This window comes from Zosterops lateralis, assembly GCF_965231275.1.
Source record: "Zosterops lateralis genome assembly, chromosome: 11".
Lineage (NCBI taxonomy): Eukaryota > Metazoa > Chordata > Aves > Passeriformes > Zosteropidae > Zosterops > Zosterops lateralis.
Genome location: NC_139771.1, coordinates 1232154 through 1251374, shown reverse-complemented (window position 1 = coordinate 1251374; position 19221 = coordinate 1232154). Strand labels below are relative to the sequence as shown.

The following is a 19221-nucleotide window of genomic DNA, read 5'->3' as shown; positions in this document are numbered from 1 at the left end:
TTTAAAATAAATGTACAAAGGCATTTCCCCTTCATTAATTTCTCTTTTAAGATACCTTGCCACTTTTAAAAGATATTGTCCATGTGGGGAAGATATACCTAAACAAAGTAACTTCACCTTTATGAGAAAATAATGTCTGTAAGGTCATGAAGGAATCCCACTTTAATAATTCTCATTCTGATTAAAACTAGAAGACCTGTCATGACAGGAGAATTTTAAGGAGTGACTGCCTTACGAATTACAGAGAGAAGAGTTTTCACCCAGGCAGTCATCACAATACAGTTGACTGTAAATCCACATTAGCTGTCCTTTAAGGCAGAGTGTTTCTGTTACTGTTTGCTGAGGTTTCTTTCTGATTAAAAAGAAGCTGATTTTGAAGAGAAGATGCAGGTGCTAGAAATGCTTGTTGAGTGTGGGTGTTACTCAGATACAAAAATAGGAAGGCAGACAAGACAGAGGATGTCTGGAACCCACCACCCACCCTTTTCTACTGCAGGCATTTCTACAAAGATGAAATTTTTAGGAGAACATTTTTAGAAAAAATGGGGTTTAGAGTTTGGAAGAATAGTGAATATGTAAGAGCGAGTGGACTGCAGAAAGCTTAAAAGACAGAGCCCTTGGTAGTACAAATCAAATCAGAACACTCTGAATACTTTTTCATGACTGGAGGAGCAGTCAGAGTCCCTGCAAGATAATTCACCTATGAACATAGGTACTGCTTTTTAAATGGGACTACCCTATTCTGGGGCACAGCAAGGCTGGTGAGGTGGGACAAGGTAATTCTTGCTTGGCTTTCTCAGCATCAAGAGAGAGGTGATAGGATGAGCCTTGCCTGACCTCAGATGTGATAAGGTACATGAAAACTAGAAGTGAATAATTGTAATATCCCATTTATTGACATTTTCAGAGTTTTTTTAAAGTGTTCATACAGAGCAAGTAAAAATCAAAGAATTTTACAACTTTTCTTTTTTTTTTCTTTTTTTTTTTTTTTTTTTTTCTTCCCTAAAAGACGGATGTTTCACCCAAGTTTCTTGAATACATAAGGTAATACAGAGACAAATAAGACTCTGTTCTGCAACTAAAGCAAGTGGAGACACATGGATTCAAAGTCAGAGCACTAACTCCAGAATGAAGAGATCAAAGCTCATATTATGACTCAGTCCAATGTGTTTGCTCTTTGGCTGGAGAAAATCCCATTTGTATGATGAGGCTTCCTTTGCATATGCCAGAGGATTGCTGGTTGCTGTCTGAGTACCTGTGCAAAAATACTGCACTTCAGCAGCCTGAATTACTTGCATGTATTCGTTTTGGGTAATAGCAGCATCTCAGAATATAGAAATATGAAATGGGTTCTCCTAGATAAATATTTTAAAGAATATAGCATATGGAATGTAATCCTGAGTGGATATGAATGAATGCCATATGAATAGTCATATGTCTCTCAATGAGTTGTGTACCTCCTGTGCTTCGCAGAAAAATCATCATTCATTACTTCTTTTTGTGTAACCTGTTCTTTTAGAATGATATTTAAATCAAAGCAAACCCTATAGATGCATCAAGGCTTACTATCTATCAAAACCAGGGGGAGTACAATTTTAATTTTGGGTAGTGCTGTATTTATGTATGTTTCTTATTTTTCAATTCACCAAGAACATAAAATCTATGATAAAATGTTTTCAGCCTGAATATTTTTTTGACTTCTTCTAAGGGTGTTAGAGATTTGACAAAATCCACATTTATCCATTGTGATCCTGTCCATCTTCATATAACAGGAATGTGTTGTTCATAATTGTTTCCTTTTGCAGTTCAATCACACAGGACAAGGAAGCATTTGCAGCCAAGCCATAATGTTGATCACTGATGGAGCTGTGGACACATATGATACAATATTTGCAAAATACAATTGGCCAGACAGAAAAGTAAGTATGTTATCACCTTTACTGAATGGAAAACCCAAAGCTTCATATCCAATCTAAAGTGTATGTCTGTTGAAAAGTCAGTAAAAATCTTTCTAATGATCTATAAGTGATTTTGGATTACTAATTTTGAAAAAAAGGGAGATGTTTCTATCATATTGCCTGAGGATAGAGATGGCATTTTACTGTGGTAATGAACTTAGTTTAATAAGATATAAAGGCACTATTTTCCTCCAGGTTACATTTTTGAGCATTATATAATCCTTTCCCATAAGACACATCATTAAGCATGAAAAAGAATTTTCTTTTTTCTCCCAAAATACACATTAATAATTCAATGCTTTTTCAAGCTAAACATGTGTGTGTACACGAGTGGTTTACTATGTCAGGAGAAAGAGCAGATGTAGTACTCACTGTTTTTAATTCCTTCATTGTCAAAGTGAGGGATAGAGCTGACACTTGGTTAGATTTTATTAAACATTTATTTGGCCCTATTGATCTGTAAAGAGAAATTTGCCCAGAGTTAAATTACCTTTTTATATAATGTGGAAATTTCACAGTAGGGCAGAAATGTCTTCAATTTACCTGATGAGGAAGCTGTAGTGGGCCTTGTGTCTCTATGTGAAATAATTTTCTTCTACATTTTATCTTCTGCTAAAGCAAGTTTTGGGACTATTTTAGGAAGTTTTTGTAGTTTTTTGCTCTGTTATATGCCTGTGGAAGGAACAACTGCACATTTTGAAGTGTAGTTTGAGCAAGTAATTATTAATATGACTGTGCTGCATGGGGTTCTATATTCTATGGAAAAAAAAGTAGTTGTTTTAATTTTCATGTTTTAGTCATGTTTTTCTATTATAAAATTCTATCTATTTTCTGAATGACTTCTCTAGCTCTGTTTTATGCAAACATAATTTCATTCCACTGGAAAGAAGGCCTAAAAGGTAAAAGTTTTGTGGCCAGTCCTTCCTCTCTTGCTCAGTGGGATACCATCTAATTTAAGTTGTTAGGTCTCAAATATTCCGTGAGAATATTTAACTTTATCTAGCAAAAACTGGTGTTGAAGGAGATTCACAGAATCTCTCAGAAGGATGTGCCTCAGATGTGCTGTATTTTCTAATTCTTTGGACTTAGTTCCTCTGTTAAGAAGAAGAGACTGTGAGGAAACTCGTATCGTAAGAAATCAGTAAGGAAAGAATTCTCTGAAAGAGTCAGCGAAGTATTGTCATGAAAACATGTGTTGTATATCTTTCATGTGCTGATCCACAGCTCTAGCTGAGATAACAGCACTCAGCACAGCTGTTGCAAAAAGCAGCAGGAGAGGTTTCCATTGGGAATTCTTCTGCCAAGGCCGAGCGTGGAGAGTCCTGCCGTGTTTAGCAAGGACGTGGTGTCTGGGGAGCAGCTTTTAGTTAATATGCAATATTCTACTCAACTCTTCTAGAAATATTTAATGTATTAATACAGCCTTGTAAATTGTATTTTAAGAAACATGTATGGGAAAAAAAAAGGTGAATCGATTTTTCCTCTTTTCAGCCTGAAATGTTTCAGTATGAAAAATGTAAAAGATTTCCATATGTATGCTTTAATGCATTAGAGCTTTGAATGTCTTTGTTGGATTTGTTATTCTAGAAAGGAAGGCTTATTGAAAATGCAATATCTTACATATTTGCAGCGTCAGTGTGCCTAGAAATTAAGCATGCCATGCACTTGAAATTCACTGCCTTTGCATTACACCTTCTTTATTCTCTCCAAGGCTGGTTTTTATATTTATAATCCCGCCTTTCAACTGCTTGATAGTTTTTTTTCATGTACATTTTTTCCCCCTATTATCTATGTATTTCCCTGCCATCTTTCTTGTAATTCATGTTTTTCCTGTATTTTGATACTGGAGTGGACAGTGGTGGAAAACCCAATATCTCTAATTGAGGTAAATTCTGAAGTTTCTGTTTCTCAATTACCTTGTCAGCAAAGCAGCGATTCCAGTTATAATTGATCTAATGTTAGATAATAGGAAATAGTTTATAATTAGTTGCAACATAAACATCTTATAGAAAGGAAAAATATCTTTATACAACTGCGAAGACTTCAAAAGTTTGTCAGTGAGAATCTCTAAAAATGGAAAGTGAATACAAAGTTCCAGGACATAAACAACAATTCATATTTTATTCGTTTTCCAAACCATTTGTATCTTTGCAAAAGATAGTCTTAAAAAAAAAATATATATATATATACATATATATACACCACGTAAACAGGGAAAAGAGCACTTTATTATGTATTATTGGAGATATATTCTGCCGAACAACTGATTAAAATCATCTTCCTTCTGATAATGCATTAAAATATGTTGCAGTGATTAGGGAAAGGAATAAAATGGCTCCAGCTAAATCCCCAAAGTAGCTTAAATTAAGCAATTGAATTTTTTTGAATGAAATCAGCCTGATTTTTGTATGAACTAGAAACTTATGACCATCAAAAGACTATTAAAAATTATCTTCTGGACTATTTCCTTGAAAGAAGGAATGCTTCCATTTTATTAGTTTTTTTATGAGTCTTTGTCTCCTTCAGCAAAAGAAAAAAAATCCAAACTATTTCCCAATGTTTATTTAGTATCTTCTACTTTAAATGTGAATCTAGTAGATGCTATTTTTATAACACACTATATTTTATTTATATGACTAGTTGTTAACATCTATTTCCTTTTCTTTATGAGGCCATACAAGCAACCTTAAGGAGCTGATTCTCACACATTAGAAATGAGTTTGTGCTATATACATAATTTTTCTCATTCATGAGACTTACATTCAGTACTTTCACATTTCTGTGATTCATTCAAGGCAACTCTGCATGTGAAGTACCAAAAAGGGAATAATTAATCCACAAGAGTAAATAAATCTACACATCTCATTTAAAAGCCCAGCTTTCATCATGTAGCAGAAATAAGTATTTAAAAGAAATAGTACCCCAGAAATGTTTGTTTACAATGAGAGCTATAAAATAGTTGCAATAATTTTATTTAAGATGTCCTATTTCAGGAGAAAACCTTTTAAGTCTCAAAATATCTTTTTGATGTCAATTGTACCAGAATCATGCTTTTATTCTCTTATTGCTCCTACAATGAGATCCAAATGCATTATCAGAAACCAAGCAAAATACTGCACTTAGGTATTTCTCTAGATCCTTTATTCTGATTTAAAAGGATGAAAGGACAAGGGTAGGGAAGGCGGGCAGACAAATAGATGTGACTACATGGAAAGATAACACTTCAGGTCTGCTCCCAGAAGATAGTACCACTAATGATCTTTTCTTAAATAAAACTGTCCTACTTCCTTTCTAGTGAAAAATTCCAACAAAAACCAATGGAAAATTCCATGAAGATTAACCTTGTAAATGTTGCTGAAATGCCTTAGCACATCAAAAAATGAAATTATTATGAGATTAGAGATAGTAACAGAGCTTCAAGCTTTGTCAGGTTCTCAGCTGAAAGCCATTTTAATCACTAATTGAAAATCAGTGAACTTGGAACAGAAAGAATCTACTTAAATATTACTTTACATATTTTGTCATTTTAAATATAGCAAGATTGTTCTCAGAATATTATGATATTGCAAAGGAAAATAATGCAGTAAATTCTCTTGCATGAATAGGTGAGGGAACAATTTTAAACCCTATTAACCCACTGGCAACTCCATGAGATCTCATGATGCTTTTTCTCCACTGGCTAAAATGACCCAGTGCCTGCATATTTGAAGGTCTTTTTCTCTCCTCCATTTCCCCATTGTTTTTATGTGGCTGTCAAGTTCTATACTTCTACAAAACCCATCTACTTCTTGTTTTGGAGAAGCCCAAAAGCATTTCTTCCATAACCAAGATTGAGAGCAGAGTCTAAAATGTCATTGAGATCAAGGGGAAATCAGTATTTCAGTTTGGGTACAAATTGTAGTATTCTTTTCTCATGTGGGTCAATGCAGCACTCAGGTTGTCAAGGAAGATGTCAACTTTGTGATTTTTCATGAGTCATGACAACCAGAAAGAGATGTTCTGCTCCTTGGCCTGAGAGGTCTTTGCTTCACGATATTGTGCCGTATGTAGAATCTGGAAAAGAAAGCAAAAGAATAATTGAATTGTTTGCACTTTATCCTCCCCTTTGGGTGTGTCTTGGAGTCTGAAAAGTATTTGCTTTCATAATTAGGTGAAATAGCTGCGTGCTATGGTAGATATATGCGAAACCAGAAGCACTAATTCCTCACTAAGTCAAACCAAATGGAAACCAAAGTCCCATGTAAAGTTTCCTTATTTTCTAGAATCAAATCCAGCTAGAGAATCTGGAATAAAAAATTCCTCTATATCCAGTTACCATGTTAGTTATTCTGCAGCCTTTCTTTTTCTGGGCAAGTAACAGGGGATAGAACTTCATCTGTCTGTGTTCTCATTCTGATGGTTCTGGGTAGAATTAATTTTGTATGGCACAGAAATATTTTCTTTATGTATGAACCATTACAACAAGGCAGAGATTTAAGATGGTTTCTATCACTGCTAAGACTTCAAGTAGGTTGAATATAAAGCATCACTGCAATAACATCTTTATTCCAACTGCTAAATGATTATGGTGTGACCTAACAGCCAATGCTGCCCATGTCTGAATGGAACTGTTCAAATTACAATATAAATAGTTTCATGACTTTTAAATGTTTATACCTACTCTTAGATCTGCTTTACAGGAAAAATTTCACAGTCTGGCAGGTCTCTGGATCAGTACTTAAAAGTATAATTGAATCCAGAGAGCAGCATATTAAAATTTGCTGGATTTGGATTTGATTTCATAATAGAATATTAGATTTGCAGGCAATAATTATCAGTAAATATCTTCTTAATTAATGGGACTTTCATGCATGCTTTTACATGATTAGTATTTATAGTACATTTAATAATGTATGGATTTCTTAAATATTTAAGAAAATACTTGGTTATTCCTGGTGAGAACTGGTCACTTGGTCACTTAAGCTCTTAATTTCAATCTTTAAATTTATATTAGAGATCTGTGAAATAAATATTTACATTTAATTGTTCTAGTTTTCAGGGTTTTTTAACTAGAAACCTACTGTGTGAGTTTATTTAGTGATCCACAATCTATTGTCTTCATCTACTGTATATATGAAATAAATGTCTGAGCTTTGAGTATATGTAAAATTCCCTGAACATTTAGATTCTGCCACAGGACAGGAAAGGAGGCTTTCCTTACCTTCCTTTAGCAAAGGAAGATGAAAACATGGCATGTTTTCATTGTCTTTGTCTGAAAACCATCCTAAAGAAATTAATGGCTGCTGTCCAAAGAGGCCACAAGGCAACGGGCAGCTACGTCGTGGCACTGTCGTGGTGCCAAATCATCTTTCTCTTTGTGTCTGCCATGCACAGGGTTGCAAACCTTTCTGCAAACCTTTAACCAAGTCTGCAGCTTAGGAACATGGCAATGTTGGCAACACAGAACATTCGTGGAGCAAATCGAGTTTCTCATGTGCAGTCCTGTCTGGATGTTATTAAACGGATCTTTTTTCTGAAAGTCTGACGTAGTTTGCAGGCGGATGCCATTACTGCTACACAAACCTGGTGCTTTATTACTGGTTATCTCAAGAACAAAAGAAGGTCCAGACACTTTATAGACCTTTCAAGCTATGATGTAACTTATATTAATTACTTATCTTTTTAGGCACTCCTGTAGTATGCTGAAAGATGGGGTATGAGATCAAACAGAAGTTTTTGATTTCAGGATAAAGAGAAATAACTCCTCACAGCTAGATTCCTGCCCCAAGTGTGATTTCATTTGAGAAAAAAAAAGTTTTTAAAAAAGATTTTATTTTGCCTTATTACTTCTCCTCTAAGAGTGAAAAATAGGCTGGTAGGTTCTGTTTCAATTAGGGTTTTTTTTTTTTGGTCGACACTACCATAATGATTTCTACAAATTTGTCACTAGTCTTTTTACTTGAATTCTTTTATGTGACACTCAGAGTAGTTAAGACCTCTTTTTCAGTCACTTGTCAATTTAATTTGCCATGAAGAAACTTATCCTACAGTGTTTAAACTGAAAAAACTGAGAGATTTTTTTTGTGAAGATAAGGATAATTAAATATTATCCTCAAGGTATATATGGATTCCCAGAGGAAGGATTATTGCTTCTTGTATGCAGTCAGTTGTTGGCTAGAATCATGGAGGGGCTAATGCTTTCTGAATGTTTGAAGAATTTTAGATGGAATGATAATTTATATCCAATGAAAATGCATATTCAAAATGCCCTTACCATGCTAATAATTTGCATATAATCAGAAATAGATACAAAAGTGAATCAGCCATGAGTCATACAGAACACCTTATAAGGGACAGTCTAATAGAGAATAATCCACAATTTGAAATAGATTATTCAAAATACTTTTTGGGAACTCGAGAGTATCAATAACACAAAAAAACATTCCTTTTCCATGTGAAAACGGAGTTAAATTTTATGTAGTATGTAGACATAGAGAGTTCCAAAATTTGAGATAAAATAGGTGTCTATAAAATGTGCCTAGATGACTTCAAGTCATCACTATTTGCATCTGGCATAAAACTCCTTGTTACTGAATTGTTGGGCTGATGGCCCTATTAACAAAAGGAAACAAAACATACTAAGTAAATATCACAATAAGAAGCTGATATATTATGGATTCTGTTTACTAAAAAACTCAAACAACCAAACCTTCTCCTGATATTTTATGTGCTGTAAGGTCTTAGTTTTTAAAAACTAAGTTTTCATGCCAGAAGCAAGACAGTTAACGTGGGCATGGTAATTGCACAAATATGCCTGTTTCCTTCTGTGGACTATATCTATTCTTGAGGTAATGGTTTTTTTTTTTGTGAAGAATTGTGTCATCTGCTTAAGGAAATGGTGAGATCATTTATTTCTTGAAGTTCTTTAACAGCATAATAAAAACTGTATTTTAGTTTCTGTGGTTTAAACTGAGAAATGCTTCAGTTATCCTAAAAGCCAAGATTCAGTTTATAGACTGTTTTTAATTCTCTCTATAATGAATACATCTTAAACATTACAGACAGAAAAGAGATGTTGAAGTTTGTCAGAACTGTTCTATTTTAGATGAGTATTAACAATTTCTGTAAAATATCAAGAATGTATATTGTTAATTGTGAGTGACCCACCACCCAGAAAGTGACTATAGGTGCATATATAAAACCCATTTGGTTGCATTGGACAATAAAGGAATAATACAGTACTCCAAACAATTATTTTTGGATTAATATAATTTTAAAAAAACAAGTATAGATAGTAAAAAAAGTTAAGGTTATGTTGGATTGAATGTTTTCTTGAATTTCTTGTTGAAATTTTGCCCTTAAGAAAGAGTTGAAATAATGTGATTTTATATTAAATGTTACATTAAAGCCAAGAGTCATGGTGAAAACTAAATTGGTGCAAGAGATTAAACTAGTGTTATGTTCACTCACCTCTGGTTCCTCCACCAATAGCCTGAAATTAGGATATTATAGATCTGCAAACTTGCTTAATAAGTATTTTCTGATCTCTTGAGCACAAGTTACTAAATGAAAACTTTTCACTGACTTTACAAACAAAGAAGAGTGAAAAATTCACATGTATTTTGGAGTAAGTTTTTAAAAACTGTACTTATGATGTCCTGTTATAACCCTATTTTTTAATGTAAGATTAAGCTTGAATCAAAACTAGTATTGTGTCGTGGACAAGCACTTTACTAGGATTAAAGGTTTTTTGATGACTAAGAGGAATGGCCTCAGTTTGATGCAGGAGTAGGAGTAGAGGAGACAATGCAATTGTGAGTCTTGAACAGGAAAATGCAGGTTATTGCATCTTTTCCTATCCGATAGGTCAGATCTCTTGCTAGTTCTGGTGAGGTATGGCAATTCCAACAGCCTGTAAGCAATTTTCAAATACCCTGGAAAACTGTGAACCACACAGAAATCTCCCTGTTCTCAGACATTTTCATCTGAGTTCTGAACTATATTTCTACCTAGTTTGTATGATCCATTCTTAGTTCATTCTTTATCATTTTTCCCTTAATGTAATCTTCCTACACTCCTATTTTCTGTAACTCTCACTGTATTGAAATAAGCCATAGTGTGTTGTTTGATTACACAGGGAAACTTTAACTTCTGTTGGATATTTACATTAAGCTGAGTAGGTTGGTAAATTGCATGTTTAAATATCAAATCTCAGGAGATGTTTGGAAAGGGAATGTTACAAAGAGAGGAAGTTAAATGTTTGGTATAGTATTCTCTTGCTGGCATCCCATTACATACAGCAAATGGTATTTCTTGCTCATTATACTCTGAGAGGCCAAATTCTGCTGGTTTGGAAGTACAACAGACGTTGTTTATATGAAATTATTATTCATATGTACCATTTTCCCAGAGTACCTCTGTTATCCTTCGTGGTGTCTGGCTGTGGAACAATCCCTCAATGCATGCACATATATCAAGGCAGTACGAAAGATTCCTTCCATGCAGGGGCTCATATATGTCTCGTTCAGTATTCATTTCAGTGAAATGCTTACATATGTGAGTTATTACATCCCTGCTAACCAAAGCAATGGATTCAGGCATACATTAAAGTGCTTTACTGAATTAAGAACTAAACAAGTTATCCAAACAATCCCATCTTTAGAACTCTGTTGTGGGTCTGCTGATTCTTTCTGAGTGGTTGAATCTTTAACTTTGTTAGTGGTTATGCATTTTATAGAATACCCATTTAAAGAGCACTGTTTGTTTATCTCCCAGTATTTATACCTACTTTTTCTAAACTAGCATAACAGCATTAACTGCATTCTGAGACTTCTCCAAAACATAGCAGCCTCTGTAGACTTAACTTTTGTGTTCTGTTCCCATGTGCAGGCATCTGCTGCAAAACTGATAAAAACCTATTCTTTTCTATTAGGTTCTAAATTTCATCATCCCATAATCCTCTCTGCTACCATTACCACAATTGTCTCTGTGCAGAACTGACAGAGTGGGATTTGCACATCTGAATAAATATAATCTCTTTCTGTGGGATATCATTTGTGCACTGACTTCTGTTAAGATTTCAGTTCACTTGCAGAAGTTTCCTCTTACAAGTTCTTGGAAGCTTTTTGCTGGATCTTAACACTGAAGCTGAGTTTAGTGCATTGTTAGAAGATAGAAGTCTTTATTCTGCCATCAGCCAAGACTTGTTATTGAAGAAGGCTTTAAAATCCATTGTAGTAGTAAAGTGGATATGCCAATGACTGCTGTTTGGCATGCTATTATGAAAATAGGAATAGCTATAAATATTTATGAAACATTTTGAAATATGTGTTATATGAAGGTTCATAAAATAGAACACCTATGGAGCCTGGACAATTCAAGACAGAAGCCACTTAAGGGCTTGTTCTCTTGGAAAATTGTTTCTTTCTCAAATTGTACAGTCAAGTTCATTAGCTCTCATGTTTCAATAGGATCTGGAAATATTCAGCAACTTCTGGTAACATTTTTATGTTCACATCACCTATTTTAAAAATAAGTAGAAACAAGTTATCCCTGTTTGAGGAAAAATGCCACAAGCACCCTTAGACATATGACTACTCTGTGTTGTCATGATGCCTAAAGAAAAATTTTAACGTTTGCATGAAAGGAGACAACAGACAAATCTTCTAGGCAAGCTGGGCAATCCCCTTGGCAAGAATAAAATATGATGGTGTTGTAAAATAAAATAATTTTTCCAAGAGTTTTCAATCAAATGGTTCAGTATTTCATCCTGTGATGAAGGAGAATTCTTTGGGGGTTTAATAATGTCTGTTTCTGTGCTTTTACCTGATTTAATAATACAAGATAGTAGTACAACCACAAAGAAAGTTTCCTAAGAATAAAAAGCAAAAGATAGAACAATACTGGCCTGTCAATATTTCAGTCTAAATCTTTAACTATTGCTTAAAAAAAAGAAAAATCCCTAGGCATCTTGTGTATTCTATTAACTTAATTTCCAAGATTGAAATTAACTAGTATACATTGATTGAGTTAGCTCGTCTTGTGAAAAAGAAATGGCTAAATTTTTCCTAACATGAGAATTTTGTCCAAATACTGAAACATCTGTGGTAGAGATGGCTGAAAGCTGTAAATATTTGCTTTGGCTAAATTTGCATCACGTTAGGGGATGAGTTGTCATAAAACATTCGTGCTACCAAGTTTTATAGGCACAAAAAATTATGGAAGATGAATTTCATTCTGTGTGCAAAAGTGACTCTGGTTAGACTGTCTTTCTGTCCATCCATTTCTTGTCACTTGCAATTGAAAAGCAGTGGACCATCAGTCCCCAGTTTGTGGGAGCACCACCAGTGATACCTTTTTGCGGTTGTGCTGCTGGCAATTTTGAGTGGGAAGCACAGAATCTATCTAGGGAATACTGTTAGTCTGAGATTCCCATTGCTTTCTAGTGTAGAATTTGAGTACTGATCTTGCAGTTTGTGTTGTACTGGAAAGGTATAAATAGCCCACCTGTCAGAAATTATTCTGGACTTTTACTGAGACCAAGTTCTTTTCTCATTGTCCTACTGCCTCTGTTACTGTGCTGTGAGGTCAGCACTGCTTGCATTTGTCCTGTGCCATGTTGGGGACACAGCAGAGGATATCAACGTGTCTCCTCACAGCTTTAGTGGGTTCTGCTCACCAGAGGCATCCATAGTATCTGAAGTGCAGTGTTTCTGTCTCTGCTGGGCCCATATTTGGGACACTCAGTGTCTGAGCTGGCTGTGCTTTGCTTTTCCAGCAGATCTGTTCTCTTGGCTGTGCTGTCCTGGGAAGTCTGGCATGTGGGAAGCACACTCTGCCTGAGATTGGATCAATACCTAATATTGTGTGTTCAGCTCTCCTCGAAGAATTTCTTTAGAAAATAGCACTAAGTAGAGATCAATAGTAGTTTTCTCTTTGTCTCTCACACAGGGGGCAAGACAATATTTGCCAAGACAAAAGATCCTGTTAGCTGCCTTGTGAAATAAGTTTTCCTTTTCGTTGCTGGAGGTAGTTTCTGGCACTGTATTGGGTGATATTCATTATAATCCTGTCAAAATGGGAGTTATGTTCTGTTCTGGGGCTATGTCCCTGACTTATCACTGATTCCACGATGAGTAGTCCCCACATTATATAGCCAATGGAACTGTTCAGAATTTTTTTGAAAAGGATGACAGAACTCAGTCCATAATAGAAACTTAGTTTACCATTGACTTTAATAAAAATTTATATCAGCATTATTCTAGTAACTATGACTGTAATTTTTAAAAAATATTTTGATGCATTTAAGCAACCAAACCCAAATTTTTAGAAAATATTCATATGTGTACACAAACAGCATGAGAAAACTGTGATTACAGAGTTTTTAGCACCATATATGATAATACTGATTTTTTTTTGGCTAAAAATTTTACCAGCTGACTAAGTACATTTTGACATATGGCACCCCATTTTGAAACAAACTGTTTTATTTTGGCTGACTTAAATTCTCCTTAAAAGGCCATGTATGGAAACTAGAGATGAGCCAGACATCTGAGGATGCCTTTGTGGTACGTCATGTTTGTGCCACTTCAGACAGAAAAATGCACTTGGCTCTGAATTTGTGTGCAGCAAACAATAGTTAATAAGCCATTGGACCATCAATATAATTGGTGGGTGCTTCCCTATGGTTTTAACAGTGGTATATACAATAATCAGTTGTATGCAAAGGTGAATATCAAAATGAGGTCTTTGACTGTGCTCTGCTTTCATTAAGCAATAGGAAATAATAAATAAAATTTTCAAAATCATGGTTTGGTTCATAACAAAATCCTCACATACCTTCCCCAAGTTAGTAGACATGGCTAGACTGAGGTCAGGCCATTTTTGGTCACACAGCAGCAAGGATGCATGGAATGTCTTTTCATCCCCCTGCCCTTTCACAGCCTTGACAAAAGTAGCTAAGAATGATGACAGCCATTAATCATTGGCAACCAGTCAGAACACACTTCTCAGTTGACAAATATTGAGCCTTTAAGGGCATTAACAAATTGCTTTCCTGAATCCCTCCATCAGGGTCCTGAATCCATCGAGGGAGCTCTGGTAAGAATTGTGCCACTCTGCACCAGAGCAGCTTTCAGACATCTCTTCCAGAGATTCACTTCCATAACTACTAATAATTATCTCTAAGTATAACTGGTTAGCAAGGATGGACAGGATCTGTGCACAATGTAAACCATAGGGACTCTCAGGAAAAAGAGAGGAATTTAGCACAAAAGTGCTCATGTTGTGTAAATAACCACAACTGCTTTTGCTGAGGAAGGGGAAGATGAACTTGAGCTCAGCTCTAAGGGCTGTCATGTTGCCATATTCCATGCATTTTCAAAACATCATAATTCATTAGAAATCTGACCATTATTTAGTGAGAAATAGATGAGTAAACACCTGGTTTAATTATGGTTAAGTGTGTTGCTTTTTAAATGTTGGAGTATTTAATAGCCATAATGAAATATTAATGTAAAGGAAGCCACACAGGTATGAACTTCATGTTCATTTATATACATAGAAATACTAATAAGCTTTATTTTTTTTTCTAATAATGTGCAGCCTTAGCCTTTCCAAAAGACAGTGGCTCAACAAAAGAGGTGTATTTTCTTCGTTTCTCCAAAGTGACTTACTAATGGGTTGTTGAGTGGCAGAAGAGCCCGGTGTTCACTCCCACATTAATATTTAATCAAGTGTTAACAGCACTACAGCATTTACATGATCCAGAACTTGTCACAGGAGTTGTGCCAGTACAAAGTGTAGTTCCCTCTGAGTGAGGCTGGATTATGAAACTAGAAGTATGGGCAAGATTATTATGCCATCATAAGCAGATATCTTCGTACTTCTATTTTTCTCCATTATTTTTGCTGATTTAATAGTAAAAGGTTCTAAGTGGGTTTAATTGTCTGTGTAGGACTGCTCAGATTGTGATATATTTCCCACTAGAGAAGTTAATTACTTTTGTGGCATAGCTTCTTGCAAAAAGTTTTCTGGCACAGCATTCTGAAAAGAGACTTGAAAATTAGTCTGCACTGTGCATGTGCATGTATTTCTCTAAGTTTTGGAAGAGGTACATGAAAAATTAATAGGTTTTAGGAGGAGCTTTTGTACAACAGTGTAATTTTATAGCTGGATGTTTTCATTTCTTCTCTAATGTGTTGACTGAATGTAAACATCCTGTGTTACATTCTTTCTGAACATGCAGAAGAGTCTTTACCATGAGTGCAGATTTGAACCCAGTTTTTAAGCTGTGCTGTGCATTTGTTATTTTGGTTTGTGTTATTTTGGGTTTTTATTATTGTTACTTTTTTGGTTTTGTTTTGGTTTGGTTGTTCTTTCCTTTGTTGATTTAGATATCTGATGAATCTGTAACGGATCAAAACACAAAATCCTAAGGGCTGGATTGTGAAAGTCCCTCCAGCTCCTCATGCCCATGTTAGAAGCCCTTTGACAATGGAATATTAAGTTATTCCTGTGTTGCTGAAGTGCTCTTTACATGCTTTCAGTGTGGATTAGGTTCAAATAATGCCTGTACTTCAGGGCAGACACAAACAAGCAGTTCTAGTGGTTTTGACACTTGTTTGTTGTCATAAACACTTGTAATATTTTAGGAGTGTTGTAATCTGCTAATTACAAAAGTAGGCAAGATCCTATGGTAACAATGAAAATGTAAGAGAACCTGGACTGCCTCTCAAAATGTAGGGCTTAAAAAATCTAGAATACTCTGAAGTTGGAGAGGGAATCGTCCCCCTTCAAGATAACTTGAGTCTTAAGCTTCCTTATCCTATGATTTATAAGTCTGGATCATAATCTTGACATTAAATAGAATCTGCGAGATGCTAATATTTTATTGTATTTATGAATTCCACAGCATTTCACCTGTCAGCACTGAATGAATGTCAGGAAAAACCAGAAGAGATTCTTTTATGTAAACATGTCACTGGCAAATCTCTTACATTTTTTTTCCTGTAACTGCCACAGTCAGTACTACTTGTATGACAGAAGCTGTTAATAAATTAGGCCCCAGCCTCTTGATGGCAGTGTATTTCCTTCTTGAGTTCATAGGCTTTACAGAACATTTATGTCTCATTACAGCCAGTACAGCAGTTTATGCCCTAATAAATCAAGGGAGCTTTGCAGAGATGATCTTGACAGTAATGAATCTTTCTGTTGGCATTTCCACTTCACAGACACAAATAATGAAGCAAAACTGCCCCATCTGGCCACTCAGTAAGAGTCAAATCACAGTGGGAAGCTGTTTTCTCAAGCATGACAAAGGTCATTGTGTGCAGCAGGAGTGAGCGATAGCAGGTTGTGCTGTGAGTGACAGTGTAGAATGAAGCCATTTGTGAGCTTTTATCATTATAATTACTTTTTTTAGCCGTGCTGCCAAGCCTCAACCCGCCCTTCTACCGAGTCTGTGTGCTCTTGCATCAAAAGCTGCCTTAACTGGTTCCTGGAGCTTATTTGTAGAGTTGTTGGTTGGTTATTGCACAGGAATTGATTTCATCAGCTCGATCAGCCAGTGAAGAGGTGTTATTAAAGTCTCACACAGTAATAATTTTTTTTTTTAAAATTTCTGAAAATGTACTGCCTTGAAAGAGCAAAAACTGGTGAAGTATGCTCTATGCTAGTTGTATATGAACAGATTCACCAGGATCACTCTGCTTTAGGAACATATGGAAGAAATGCAGGGTAATGTCATCTCAGATTGGCTGGTGGATCCACTGAGCCTCCTGCTTAGCCTTTGGCAGGATGTGAGCAGGTGATCTTTCCACCTGTTCTAAAATCCTCAGTTCTTGAGTCTGACATAATTGTTACACTGTTCATTTGTTAGTCAAGTCCTTGCAGCACAGAACTTGGATACACACCAAGAATCCTTGAAGGTTTTTTTCCAAGACCCTTCACAGACCATCTTCCCCATTTTGGTTTTCCACAGCTCAACACTAAACAGTATTCCTCAGCATCTCTTATTTTAAAGCATATTTCTCCCATTTTGATCTTGTCCTTCTTGATAAGACGATTGGGTCCAATTTCTTCCTTTGGTAAGATAAAGTACTTTTTCCTGGCTTAGTTTGTGGGTTTTACACTGCATCAAACAACAGAATTGAAAATTGAGTCTTCTGTCAGATGGGAGTTTGGGACTGCTTTGATTTGTTAACTTTTTCTTTTTCCCCCCATCTATTTCATGCCCTCTTCCTTCCTTCTCAGCAGAGTGTTAGTCCTGCACAGTCATGTGTGGCTGTGGCTTGCTGACATTCCAAACAGAGCCACCACGTGTCACTGAGCAGATGTCACCCAGGTCCCTGCATGGCTCAGGGCTCCTTGTGCTTTGGGTTTGGGCACAGAATAATTCAAGTAGTGCAGAGAGTTACTGTTCTGCCTTGAATTTTTTGGGTTCTGAAATGCTGTTGTTTCTGTAGGCATAAGTTAGCAAATTGATTTCAATGGACATGTGGCAATTCTCCCTTCACTTACAGTACACGTTTGTACTGTAAAGTACAGGTGGACTTACAGGCTGCATATCTAGGGATGTCTCATCCTTCTCAGGAATGCAGGGATCCATTCTGTACCAGCAACATGACACAACAAGGGGTTTTTATTTGGAAAGTCTAAAAGTTATTTTTTCCAGTTGATATTTTACAGGGGTTATGTTGCTTTGTGGGAATGCAATTGCCTAAATACAAACCTGGCAAGAATACAGACACAGTCACAGGCTTGTGGGAAGTACAAAGTGTTTTTTAATGAACTGTGTACTGCAAGTACTGTGTTTTTTAATGAACACAGGTCAGCAGAACTCACTTCTATTTTAAAGAATATTAATAATTAAGTTGAAGGAGGAAGTATATTTCAATGAGATTGAGGTGCCAGGTAGATAAAATCTCTCAACAATAATGTCTAAGAATGAGGAGGTTAGGTTTAAATTTACAGTTCAGACAGGAAATGGCAAATTCCCATACAGAAGAAACCAAAAATTTAAAAGAATTTTTTTTTTCAGTTGAGAGTAAAGATAGATGTGAATGAATGAACAGCAAGTGCTATAATACTCCTCTTACATGTGGTTAGACTCCTGAGGGTGAAATCAGTAATCTCTTTTGGAAAAGAGGAGCTGGTGTTCCATGAAAATACTGGAGGTGGCACACATGGTGTTACAAACTGAGTAGGGTGATGCACCAGTATTGGAGATCTCACTCCTTTCCACCTTTGGGTACAAACTTTGCTTTGCCTTCCTCACCTCTGTCCTGAGCTCAGTGATTGCCCTTTCATCCTGTTCTAGCCCTGAACTCCCCAATGCCTGGGATTCTTCTCTTCCTGCTGCTTCCTGTTGGAATCTTGTTTCCACCTGGCACAATCACACATTGATATTTCTCTCTGTCTCTCCTCATACTGTGTCCATTTGGGAAGTCTTTTCTAATTCAGGCCATTATTCTTTTTCTCTTTTTTTTTGGTTAAAAATTTGTTGGGTTTTTTTTTTTGTTTTTCTTTTTCCCAAAGACTTCCAACAATCATATCCGTATTCAGATTTATTCCAATTTATTCCAAAGCAAAGTATTTTTTTTTTTTTTTTTTTTTTTTTTTTTTTTTTTTTGCAGGACAGAGGAAGATTAAGTGCTGAAATTCCTTTTTAGTAGCAGCATACAAATTTTCCCAATTGATGCAAGCATTGAAAAGCTTCAGGGAACTTTCTTGCTCTTTAAGAACAAGAATCAAATGTACAAGTCCTAGGCTGTTTGTATGCTTTTCCTGTTCTATCCTTTCTGTTTTTTCCTTTTCTTTCCATACATGAAGACTGACAAGTTAGAAGATTATAGCTTTCAGCTGCAGTCTTGACAGATACTTATCTGTGGCTTTTATTTTGTCTGTCTTGTGATGAGACTCACTACAAAATTTCAATACCTTGCCAGCATCTGTGAAATGTAGGGAAGGAAAAATACTTCTGCAGTTTTTGTGTCATAACAGCAATTTTGATTGCTGATATCCAAGCCACATTTTGTAGTACAGCATCACTTCAGTCTGCTTTTTCTTACATTCAAGTGTTTTTATCCTGAGTGCTAATGTGCTAGCCTGTGGGAAATGTGTGAAATTGGTGCTGCTTGTTTCATCTGATGTGAAGGTCATGAAGTTTCTCTGTAAATTCAGTTACTCATTTTTTTCCTAGTTCTTTCAGTTTCAAAGTTGAAAGGGAGGCTCAAAGAAAGTTCATAAAATGAATGTGGCATCAGTTCATTTGGATTGCATTTTT

The 19221-nt window shown here is 35.7% G+C and overlaps 1 protein-coding gene across 1 annotated transcript in view; it reads left to right on the top strand.

Annotated features, from left to right (window-relative positions):
• The window catches only part of CACNA2D3 (calcium voltage-gated channel auxiliary subunit alpha2delta 3), a gene marked incomplete at both ends in the record, with an annotated part of 408746 nt that overhangs the window by 201488 nt on the left and 188037 nt on the right, over positions 1-19221 (top strand). Inside the window, one exon of the mRNA XM_083869455.1 lies at positions 1806-1919. Within this exon, the coding sequence (XP_083725581.1) occupies positions 1806-1919 (114 nt within the window). The remainder of the gene's footprint in view (positions 1-1805; positions 1920-19221) is intronic.